We start from the raw sequence: 12138 nt of genomic DNA, 5'->3' as shown, positions 1-12138 counted from the left end.
CTGCTTCCTCCTCCAGCGCCGAGGCTCACCCCGTCACTTCCTGCCTCGCGATGATTCCTGGGAGCTAAACGTCATAGCTCCCAGGAATCAATGCGACGGCACCGGCCCCGCTTGTCACTTCCGGGCGATGCCGCATTCCCCTGCTAAACAGCTTCTGGGCATGCCCAGAAGCTGTTTAGGAATGCAGCGCCGCACCGGAAGTGACGAGAGGGGCCGGTGCAGTGCATTCTGGGACACGAAGACGCGGAAGAAGACAGAGAAGAGGACCGCGCCGGCTTCAGCTGCCCACAACAGAGATGGAAACGCTGTGGAAGAAATTTTCTAAGTAAGTATTTCTTCTAAAAGGTAAGTGCGAACCGGGACAGATCAGAGGCTATCCATTGTGGAATGTGCTAGCCCTGACTGTCCCGGGGGTATGTTCAGCAAAAAATGACATCTGTGCCCGGAACTCCGCTTTAAAATGAGATTTATTAAAATAAAAAGCAAACACTCACAGTTAAGTAAACACAAACGTGTGTCCGCCGATGCGGTGGAATCCAATACTTCTGATCTCGGCCGTAGACTGGAAGTGACGTCACCTGGCTCCACCAGACTCGTCGTGTCACTCCACGTGATCCCACACTTCCCTTGATAAAGTCACGTAGAGTGACGCAACGCGTCGGAAGGAGCCGAGTGACGTCACTTCCAGCATATGGCCGAGACCGGAAGTATTGGATTCCACCGCATCAGCGGACACACGTTTTTTGTACTCCAGGAAATAGATTCAACATGGATGGTCGGGGTTAAATTGATCTCTCAACTAAATAAAACATGGAGTCTCGGGGGAGGGATAGGGGAGTATGCTTTAAATATTAAAGGCAGATTAAACTGTTTGGGGTGCCAACATACAGTTTAGTTTTAAAATGATTGTAAAGTCTAGTTAAAAAAAAAAAACAAGTTATACTTGCCTCCTCTGTGCAGTTGGTTTTGCACAAGGCAGCCTGGATCCTCCTCTTCTGGGGTCCCTCGTTGATCGCCCCTCCCTTTTATCGAGTGCCCCCACAGCAAGCAGCTTGCTATGGGGGCACCCGAGCCGAGATGCAGTTCTGTGTGTCCATTCAGACACATAGCTGTGGTTCGGCCCCGACCCCTCTCTCTCCTGATTGGCTAACTTCCTTTGATTGACAGCTGCGGGAGCCATTGGTGTCGGGGCTGTGTCCAAGCCAATCAGGAGTGAGAGTCCCGGATGGCCGAGGGACTCATGGACATCGCTGGACAGAGATGGACCTCGGGTAAGTATTAGGGGGTGCTGGGGGGGGCTGCTACACCCAGAAGGTTTTTTTATCTTAATGCAAAGAATGCATTAAGATAAAAAAAACTTCTGACTTTACAACTCCTTTGTCTATGGACGAATCACATCAAAGTCAGACAAAAGTAGTGCAGGGATTACTTTGAAGTCGCTCAGAGGGCTCCGGCGGGTCATACGAGCGTCCAGCTGTAAAGGTATTATGTTACATACAGACACACACTGGACATTATATAATTCTTTTACAGCACAGATTACATGATTTTACAAGGATTTCAACTAGGGCGTATTTTCAGGGTAGGGTTTATATTGCAGCCATCCTAGAAAACGGAGACAGGTCTTATTTTTGGGGAAAGACGGTAGTTCCCGTTTGTTCCTTCTGAAGAGGCGGAATTGTCCGTGAAACATGTAGAGGATTAACCCTACATCATACCCTCAGTGTCCCTCATTTCTGAGGGTGTCGCACCACCAGCCATATGTTTTTATACAAACCACATTGTGTGAATAGGAGATCAAGGTTTTTTTTTTTTATGTATCTTGATACAATAATTTTTATACTTTGTATAATAATGTATACTATGTACTAATAAAATGTATTTTTATGTTATGATTTCTTTGAAACTTTTGGGTACAGAGATAGTTCATTCCCCTATTTTCCCGCAGGGGTTGTCTCTAGATTCCCTTAACTGTGCTGAAAATTGAAAATCTGATTACTTTCATGTAAACCAAAATTCCCCTTAATAGAATAATGGCAGAACATGAAATAATATCTCACTAAATCCGTAAGTACTTTTTAAGAAAGATTACAAGCCTTGTCCCTTCTATTCTTTTATAAGCCATTTGACAAGTGACGATAAGTAAAAGGCAAAAAAAATTCTTGTATGGCAGGAATTATGTTCTGTCGACAAGGTCACACCGAGATGAATCATTGCTGGAACCTAAATCCCCGAGGATGAAACCCAACACTGCAAGCCAAAGAATATCTGGAAAATTAAAGTTCCTCTCTATTAACATTCTTCAATGAAAGGTTTTCATATCTCTTGCTCGCTCTCTCTCTCTATATATATATATATATGTATATATATATATATATATATATATATATATATATATATATATATATATATATATATATATATATATATATATATATATATATACACACATACATACACATACAAAGCTCAAAAAAATGAAAGGAACACTGAAAACACATCAGATTTCAATGGGGAAAAATCTCATGCTGGATATCTATACTGGTATGGACTGGGTAATGTGTTATACTGGTATGGACTGGGTAATGTGTTAGGATATATACTGGTATGGACTGGGTAATGTGTTAGGATCTATACTGGTGTGGACTGGGTAATGTGTTAGGAAGAAAAGGATGTCACATCGTTTGATGGAAATGAAAATTATCACCCTACAAAGGGCTGAATTCAAAGACACCCCAAAAATCAAAGTGAAAAAAAATGATGCAGCAGGCGAGTCCATTTTGCTGCAACTCAGAATGGTACTCAGTGGTTTGTACGGCCCCCATGTGCTTGTATACATGCCTGACAATGTGGGGGCATGCTCCTAATGAGATGACGAATGAACCAGGGCATAACTGAGCTCCGAACAGACTGAGGTGCAACTTGGTGGCATCGGATGAACCGAAACATAATGTCCCAGAGGTGTTCTATTGGATTTAGGTCAGGTGAATATGGGAGCTATTCAATGGTATTCATTCCTTCATTCTCCAAGAACTGGCTGCATACTCTCACCACATGAGACCCACCATTGTCATGTAACAGGAGGAACCCAGGACCCCCTGCACCAGTGTAGGGTCTGACAATCCAAGGATTTTATCCCGATACCTAATGGCAGTCAGGGTGCCATTGTCTGGACTGTAGAGGTCTGTGCGTCCCTCCATGGATACGTCTTCCCAGACCATTACTGACCCACCACTAAACCGGTCATGCAGAATGATGTTACAGGCAGTATAATGTTCTCCACGGCTTCTCCAGACCCTTTCATGTCTGTCACATGTGCTCAGGGTGAACCTGCTCTCATCTGTGAGAAGCACAGGGTGCCAGTGGTGGACCTTCTAATTCTGGTGTTCAATGACAAATGCCAATCAAGCTCCACAGTGCTGGGCAGTGAGCACAGGGCCCACTAGAGGACGTCGGCTCTCAGGCCACCCTCATGAAGTCTGTTTCTGGTTGTTTGGTCAGAGACATTCACACCAGTGTCCTGCTGGAGGTAATTTTGTAGGGCTCTGGCAGAGCTCATCCTGTTCCTCCTTACACAAAGGAGCAGATACCGGTCCTGCTGATGGGTTAAGGACCTTCTACGGCCCTGTCCAGCTCTCCTAGAGTAACTGCCTGTCTCCTGGAATCTCCTCCATGCTCCTGAGACTGTGCTGGGAGACACAGCAAACCTTCTGGCAATGACACGTATTGATGTGCCATCCTGGAGGAGTTGGACTGCTTGTTCAACCTCTATAGGGTCCAGGTATGGCCTCATACTACCAGTAGTGACACTGACCCCAGCCAAATGCAAAACTAGTGAGAAAAAGTCAGAAAAGATGAGTAGGGAAAAAATTTGGGTGGCCTCCACCTGTAAAACCATTCCTGTTTTGGAGGTTGTCTCATTGTTGCCCATCTAGTGCACCTGTTAATTTCATTAACACCCAACCAGCTGAAACGGATTACCAACCCACTCTGCTACTTAACTGAACAGATCAATATCCCAGGAGTTTAATTGACTGTATGCTAAACTCAGATTAAAAAGTGTTCCTAATTTTTTTGAGCAGTATATTTTTTTTTCTCTATCAGGAGCTGCATCAAGAAAGCCTTTAACCACTTGCCGATCACCCCACAGCAGATTTACCGCTACAGGATGGCCGCGCTGTGCAGGGTCACGTTTATATACAGGATTCTGCATGACTGGGTATTGGGCACAAATGCTAGTAATGGCGGTGACCTGGGACTGTGATACCATAATACAACTTTACGCTGTCACTGCACTAATGACACTGGCTGGGAAGGGGTAACATCCAGGTTGATCAAAAGGTTAAATATGTGCCTGTGTGTGTTATGTGTGCTGCTTTTTACTAATACTCTCTCTGTTTCTTATTCCTGCTTTGCAGGGATAAGAAACAGACAGATTATTCCCTCTGTACAGAGCCCTGTGTTGATTGTTAAAAAGCAACCCAATTGTTGTCCCTCCCGAAGACTCCTGGGATGTATGACATCATTGGTCTTGGCTAGACACCAGGAAGTAACTGAAGGAATGTAAAAAAAAAAAAAGTTTAAAACAATATATAATATCTATTTACTAATGCTAGCAGCACGAGGATTAATAATGTTGATTGCTAGAGTGAAGTTTCACTTTAATATGACATTGACAAAGCAGGAGAATGTGAATGCGGCTATGTCATCCATAGTCGCAGCACAAGGATCGCATCTCTGAACGATCAGGACAGCGTGACATTTTGTGGGTGACACTTACCATTTTCTGTAGGTGTTTGGAGAGAACTTTCAGATCCATCATAAATATGACGACTTTAATAAAGCCCAGGGCGGCCTTCACGATCTCCCGCGTTCTAGAAGTCAACAAGAGACACACGTTCTCCAGCAGCTGCTCGATCACCTCCAATCCCATGTGGTCTGTCAGGGGGGAGAAACCGGGTTTTCAAAGGGATGCGCTCCACTCAGACACAACATTTTACATTTAAACAACAGGTAGAAGAAGTACCAGCTGATGGGCTTTAATTATTCTGCATTCATTTTCTGCAGAGGGATACTGTGCAAGCTAAATCCCTGGTGTATTGGATGCTGCACTTCTAGATACGCCCCCAATATTGACACTGTAAGGGATGCACAGCCATTTTTTTTTAACCACTTGCCGACCGCCGTCAGTATATGTACTGCGGCGGTCAGCCCCTCCTAGGGCAAAGCGACGTAGGGGTACGTCACTCGCCCACGAGCCTCTAGGGCCCGCTTGTTCACTGAAATCCCTGCGCGAGTGACTGGCGGCTCCGCTGTCCGCCGGTCAAATGGTTAAAGAACGGAGTACCTATAGCAGGGAGTGGGAGTATACCCCCTGGAACTGCCCCATAGGCGTAAAGTTTTTTCCTGCCTAGTGTCCTACTCCTGTAGGGGGCAGTATAACCCACGTAGACAAGAAGACGAGGAGCTTTGTCTGTCAACTATAGAGAAATCCATTGTGGGGTTTTTTTTTGTTTTTTTTAAACAAATGCACATTTTTGCTGTTTAACCACTTGCCGACCGCCGCACGACTATCTACGTCGGCGGTCAGCCCCTCACAGGCAAACTAACGTAGGGCTACGTTGCTTGCTTGTGAGGGTCTAGGGAGCGAGCGCGCGCCCCCGGAGGCGCGCTCCCGCGTGGTCACGGACCCCCCCGCGCGTGTGACCAGCGGACCCGATGTCCGCCGGCCACTCGGCGATCGGCGGGGGAGAGGGAGAATGTCAGGCAGCTTGTGTAAACAAGCTGCCTGTCATTCTCCTCGCTGCAAAGACACTGATCACATGGATCTACTACGTAGATCCGTTGATCAGTGTCCTTACAGCTGAAGCCACAGCCAATCACAGTAGAAAGCACGCCCCTAGGGACACACACAGCCCCTCCCTCCCAAATAAAGTTAACCCCTTCACTACCAGTGTATTTTTACAGTAACAGTGCATATATATAGCACTGATTACTGTAGAAATCTCACTGGTAACCCCAAAAGTGTCAAAAATGTCAGTCAAGGGTCCGATCTGTCCGCCGCAATGTCGCAGTACCGCAAAAAAATCGCAGATCGCCGCCATTACGCGTTAAAAAAAAAAAAAAACAACAAAAATGACAAAAATCTTTCCCTTTGTTAGTAAACGCGATAACTTTTGCGCAAACCAATCAAAATACGCTTTTTGCGATTTTTTTTACCAAACATATGTAGCATAAAACAAATTGGCCGAAAATGTTAAAAAATTTTGATTTTTACATTTTTTGGGGGGGAATTTTATATAAAAAAATGTGAAAAATATTGTTATTTTTGCAAAATTGAAGCTCTTTTTTTGTTTATAGCGCGTGATCAAAAAATCGCACAGGTGATCAAATACCACCAAAAGAAAGCTCTGTTTGTGGGAAAAAAAGGACGCCAAATACGTTTAGGTACAGCGTCGCACGACCGCGCAATTGTCCGTTAAAGTCACGCAGTGCCGAATCGCAAAATACCCCCTGGTCGGAATGGGGGTAAAATCTTCCGGGGCTTAAGTGGTTAATATGGGAGGATTTTTTTTGTTCTCCAAAAAGGTAAAAAAAAAAGAAAACAGCACAATAAGCAGAGCATAAAAAGGGGACAAAGCCTTGCATCTACAAATGTAATACTTCAATACCAAGCAATCCCCAATATGCTCCCCATTGAGACCTCCTGCAGAGACTAAACTCCTCTGTGAGTAATCAGTAACAGATCAGAAGCAGCACCCGGTGTGCAGAACTTCAGATAAGACCGCTTTTATGTGTTCCCACGATGTGAATAAAGTTGGAAGCTCTTTTTGTGGAAGGGGACATTCTCACTTTCATGTGTTCCCATAAGATGAAGATGAATGTTACTGGATGCCCAGCATGCCGTCTCTGCTGATCAGACATTCACCATTTATATTTTATCTTCATGAGAAGAAGGAGCTTAAGTATATAAGGGTATCACACAACCACCTTGGATGATATAGGACAGGCACCCCTACCTTTAAATTCAAACAGGAGTCGGGTCAGGGTGAGGACTGCACAGCTGATCATGGTGACAGAACCGGTGAGCCCAGCGTAGACAATACTTAGGTATTGCTCCATGGCCTCTGCAAGAAAAACAATTGTATGATATATAGTTATGTATTGGCATATTACAAGAAGAAAAGATCACCAAAATCATGGCGAAGTTACTTGGGTACACATTGACTTTTGTTTTATTACAACGCAATCATACCCACCATAAAGTAACCAATACAAGGCCTTTTATTAGAAATGCTACAAAAAAAAAATGGATTTTTGACTTACCGTAAAATTCATTTCTCTGAGGTTCATTCACGGACACCATTCCGGATCTTAACCATTGGGTTATACTGCCCCCTACAGGAGTAGGACACTAGGCAGAAAAAAAAAAGTCTGACTCTGCCTATGGGCAGTCCCAGGGGGTATACTCCCTTTTACGGACACCATTCCGGATCTTAACCATTGGGTTATACTGTCCTCTCCAGGAGTAAGACACTAGGCAGAAAAAAAAAGTCTGACTCCGCCTATGGGCAGTCCCAGAGGTATACTCCCTCTCCCTGCTATAGATACTCAGTTTTGTTAAAAGCAGTATCAGAAGAATTACAACTCCACAGAGGGGTGGGTGCTGTGTCCGTCAATGAACATCAGAGAAATGGATTTTACGGTAAGTCAATAATCCAATTTTCTCTTTCGTTCATTGACGGACACAGCTCCTGATCTTCTTAACCACTTGCCAACCGCCGCACGACTATTTACGTCGGCCGTCAGCCCCTCACAGGCAAAGTGACGTAGGACTACGTTGCTAGCCTGTGAGGCTCTAAGGAGCGAGCGCGCGCCACCGGAGGCGCGCTCCCGCTCGCTCACGGACCCCCGGCGGACCCGATGTCCGCCGGGCACTCGCGATTGTCCGTTACAGCGGGAGAAAGGCAGGCGGCTAATGTAAACAAAGCCGCCTGTCATTCTCCCCTGTGTAAGAATGGAGATCATACGGTTCTACTATGTAGGACCGTTGATCTCTGTTCTTACACCAGTAGCCACATCCAATCACAGTTAGAAGCACGCCCCTAGGGACACACTTAACCCCTGCCTCTCAAAAAAAGTTAACCCCTTCACTGCCAGTGTCATTTTTACAGTAACAGTGCATATGTATAGCACTGATTACTGTAGTAATGTCACTGGTACCCCAAAAAGTGTCAAAAATGTCAGTCAAGGGTCCGATCTGTCTGCCGCAATGTCGCAGTCCCGCAAAAAAAAAAAAAAAAAAAAAAAAAAAAAAAAAAAAAAAAAAATCGCAGATCGCCGCCATTATAATCTTTAAAAAAAAAAAAAAAAAAAACAACAAAAATGACAAAAATCTTTCCCTTAGTTAGTAAACGCAATAACTTTTGCGCAAAGCGTATCAAAATACGCTTTTTGCAATTTTTTTTACCAAACATATGCAGCATAAAACAAATGCTAAAAAAAAAAAGCCTAAAATGTTAAAAAATTGATTTTTACATTTTTTTTTTAATTTCATATAAAAAAATGTGAAAAATAGTTATTTTTGCAAAATTGACGCTATTTTTTTGTTTATAGCGCATGATCAAAAAAAATCACACAGGTGATCAAATACCACCAAAAGAAAGCACTGTTTGTGGGAAAAGAAGGACGTCAATTTAATTTGGGTATAGCATCGCACGACCGCGCAATTGTCCGTTAAAGTCACGCAGTGCCTAATCGCAAAATAGGCCCTGGTCAGGAAGGGGGTAAAATCTTCCGGGGCTTAAGTGGTTAACCATTGGGACGTCCTAAAGCAATGTTAAACATGAGGGGTGGGAACAGCAAAAAAAAAAAAAACTCCCAAGGCTAACAATAGCCAACCAAGTAAACAGGAGCTTAACCAAAACATGAGCTCCCTGAAAAAAAAAAACAATACACCCTCAAGGAGGACCAGGTCCTCTAAACAGCAGCCTGCAAAACTCTTCCAGTGTCCAGATCCTCTGAGCAGAATTTTTGCAGAGGACGCCTCCCTAGCCGGACAGACTGGCATCCATAGTGACCACTGTCCAATACAAGGGGAGGAAGGATTTGCCCAGCCGAAGCACAAAGCCACCATATCAGGGACTCTTTCGTTCCCCCGCTCAGCCCGATCTGATTGTCCTGAGACTGCGGAATTTTGTCCCATTTGGCCAGAATCTCCCCCTTGCAGGGACCTCGTATGGAACTGTGCAAACTGAACCACCTCGAAGGTAGACCCCATCAGGCCCAGCACCCCCATGCAAGTTCGGAGGGATGACCATCTGCTGGACAGCAGGAGACGAATTACAGCCTGCAGTTTCTGGAGTTTGTCCAGAGGAAGGAGCACTCTGGCTAAAGCTTAGTACACACGCAACGAATTTCCGCCGACCGGTCGTCCTTTTTTTGTTCAGAGTGGTGTTTTGTTGGTTGGAATGTGCTCTAGACTGCGCACGAATTTTGTCGACCGACAGAATTCTACTTCAGAAGTGATGTCATGTGTTGGATTGCTTTCTTTGTGTTCTTTCTTCTCTGAGCATGCCTAGACTTGCTCATAGGATTTTTCCCTGTCGAAATCTGTACTGACTGCACGAAAATCGGACGTGTTTTGACGGAGGACAAAAATTTTTTAGACTGCACACCAGAATTTTTTCGGCCAAAAAGTCGGAGTCGGTTGTCGGAAGCATCATACTAACAAGCCGAAAATCGGCAGATCAGTCGCCGGACGAAAATTCCTGGCCGAATTTCGACGCGTGTGTACGGGGCTTAAGGCTGAGTCCAGTCAGGCTCAGATAGTCCAGCTTTGTTGACGGAACCAGAGCAGACTTCAGAATCTAGCCAAACTCCCTCAAGCTCGTATGTTGATTTCCAGGTTTTCCACCAGAGCAGTAGGAGACTCCGCTCGCCAAAGTAGGTCGTTTAAGTAGCCCAGTACCACGATCCCCCATTGGATTAAAAATGCTAGCACCGGGGCCAACACTTTCGTGAAGCCCCGAGGAGCATTGGCAAAACCAAAAGGTAACACCAAAAACTGATAATGCTCCTCTCCCACGGCAAAGCGTAGGAAGTGTTGCAGAACGACACATATTGGAATGTGAAGGTAAGCGTTCTTTATGTCGATGGAGGCAAGAAAATCCCCCTGATGCAGGGAAGCGACCACCACTGTGTGAATGGTCTCCATTCTGAACTTCTGCACAAAGCAGTTCAGCTTCTTGAAGTCCAGAATTGGACGCACCTTGCCTTCCTTCCTGGGGACTGTATAAAGGTTTGAGTAAAAACCCTGAAAATGTCCTAAAGTTGGAACTGGGAACATCACCCTCTAAAGTAAAAGGTCTTGCACCGCCCCAAAAAGAGTCTGTAAGTGGACCGGGGACAGTCGCACGTTGGAAGGAAGAACCTTACTGGAGGGTAAAAACGAAACTCGATCATGTAGCCGGACCGAATGATCTCATAGACCCACCTGTCGTGTACCAGGGGAGTCCACGGGTCTGGGAACCAGCGAAGACGCCGCCCCCCACCCCAGATACGGGTGAGGGCACACTTCATGCTGAAGGGGTCTTGTCCGCGGTCTGGAAAAGCTCGCTCTTGACTTGCCAGACCAAGTTCGCTTGGATCCTCCAGGAGGTCCTGAAGGGCTTCAATCCCTTGTAAGTCGACTGAGGGATGAAAAAACAACTTATGAGCTGAGAAGGAGACGTTGGTCCTTGCCCTTAGTAGCCTGCTGAAGAAAGGTACTCTTCCCCCCTGTGACACCTTTAATGATGTCATCCAGGGTAGCACAAACCAGGCGATCTCCTTGAAAGGGAAGATCAGTCAAGGCCTTTTTAGAAGTCTGGTCCGCAGGCCAGCAGTTGAGCCAAAACACATGCAGAAGGACCCCACCGAAACAGAGAGCCGAGCCACTAGGGGAGCCGCATCCAAAGAGGCATTACAGAAAAACTGCAGGCCCTGGACCAGCTGGTCCACCAGCTCAGCAAAGGCAGAGGGGAGCTGTTCTCCTCCAGGTCAAGGCGCAAAACCCTAGCTCATTCGGTCAGAGTCTGTGACACCAGGGCAATGGTGAATATCGGCCTCAGTGCAGAACCAGTCAGGGTGTACATATTGCGGGCCACAACCTCTGCCTTTTGTCAGCCGGGTCCTTAAAGGCTGGGGACTCTTCAACCAGAATCATGGTTGCCTTGTTTAATCTGGAAACCGGAGTCCACTTCTTAAGAATGGACTCCTCATAGGGGCATCGCCTACCAAATTGCTAAGGGATCACTTTGGTCGTCCCCACACTTTAGTGACAATTTTTTCACTATAGGAGGGGGAAGGGAACACCTTTTCCACTCTGGATGGCTTGTGAGTGCCAAAGGGAACCTGCGCCTCTGTCGCAGCTGAGTTCCCCATCTTTAAGGTCTCACGCACAGCTACAACCAGTGCAACCACCAGCGCCTTTTTGTGCACGGTTGCAGAAGTGGAGGAATCCTCCTCACTATCTGAGGATTCAGGGCGCATGGTCACAGACCCAACAGGGTGACCCACGTCTGCGGTGGCAGAATCAGATTCAGGATCTGATGCGGTAGGGGAAGGCTGGGGCTACTTTTTGATAGCCCGTCGACAAAAAGCTACCTCCGCCGGGGACACAAAGGACTCCAGGACCACCGACAGTGCATCGATAGATGGATAGGACCCGGAGGGCCCCGCAGTCTCAGAGAGGTGTTTAGGTGGGGAGATGTGCTAAGGGACAACCCCCCCACGCTCTGGCAGCCCACCCGGTTGCCAGTCACAGAGAAACAATCGATCCTCAGCAGAGAGGGAAAGGACCCCACCAGACTCACCACCCTGCAAAAACATGGCACCACAGCCACCAGGAGAATCTGCACTGCATGAGCAGCGATCAGGAAATGAAATAATTTAGGAGTCAGCACCAGGGAATGAGGAGGGGCAGCCACTGCCGAAAACGCCACCCAGAAGGCTCCACGGACATGGCCGCCACTGTTTACTATGGCAGACTACCGCAAAATGACCCCCCAGCACAGCTGATCGTTTGGTCGCAGGCGGCGCACGGCTCCCACCCATCGCCAGCCATGGAGGGGCCCACATCATACCAGGAACAAGGCG

At 46.4% G+C, this 12138-nt stretch overlaps 1 protein-coding gene across 1 annotated transcript in view; it reads right to left on the bottom strand.

Moving 5' to 3' along the window:
* The window catches only part of RRP12 (ribosomal RNA processing 12 homolog), a 135287-nt gene that overhangs the window by 51429 nt on the left and 71720 nt on the right, over positions 1–12138 (bottom strand). The window contains exons 24-25 of the mRNA XM_082268363.1: positions 7020–7127; positions 4781–4938 (exon numbers count right to left, since the gene is read on the bottom strand). Coding sequence (XP_082124489.1) covers positions 4781–4938; positions 7020–7127 — 266 coding nt within the window. The remainder of the gene's footprint in view (positions 1–4780; positions 4939–7019; positions 7128–12138) is intronic.

The sequence above is a fragment of the Pelophylax lessonae genome (assembly GCF_965119305.1).
Source record: "Pelophylax lessonae genome assembly, chromosome: 9".
NCBI lineage: Eukaryota > Metazoa > Chordata > Amphibia > Anura > Ranidae > Pelophylax > Pelophylax lessonae.
This window is presented reverse-complemented; position numbering and strand designations above follow the sequence as displayed.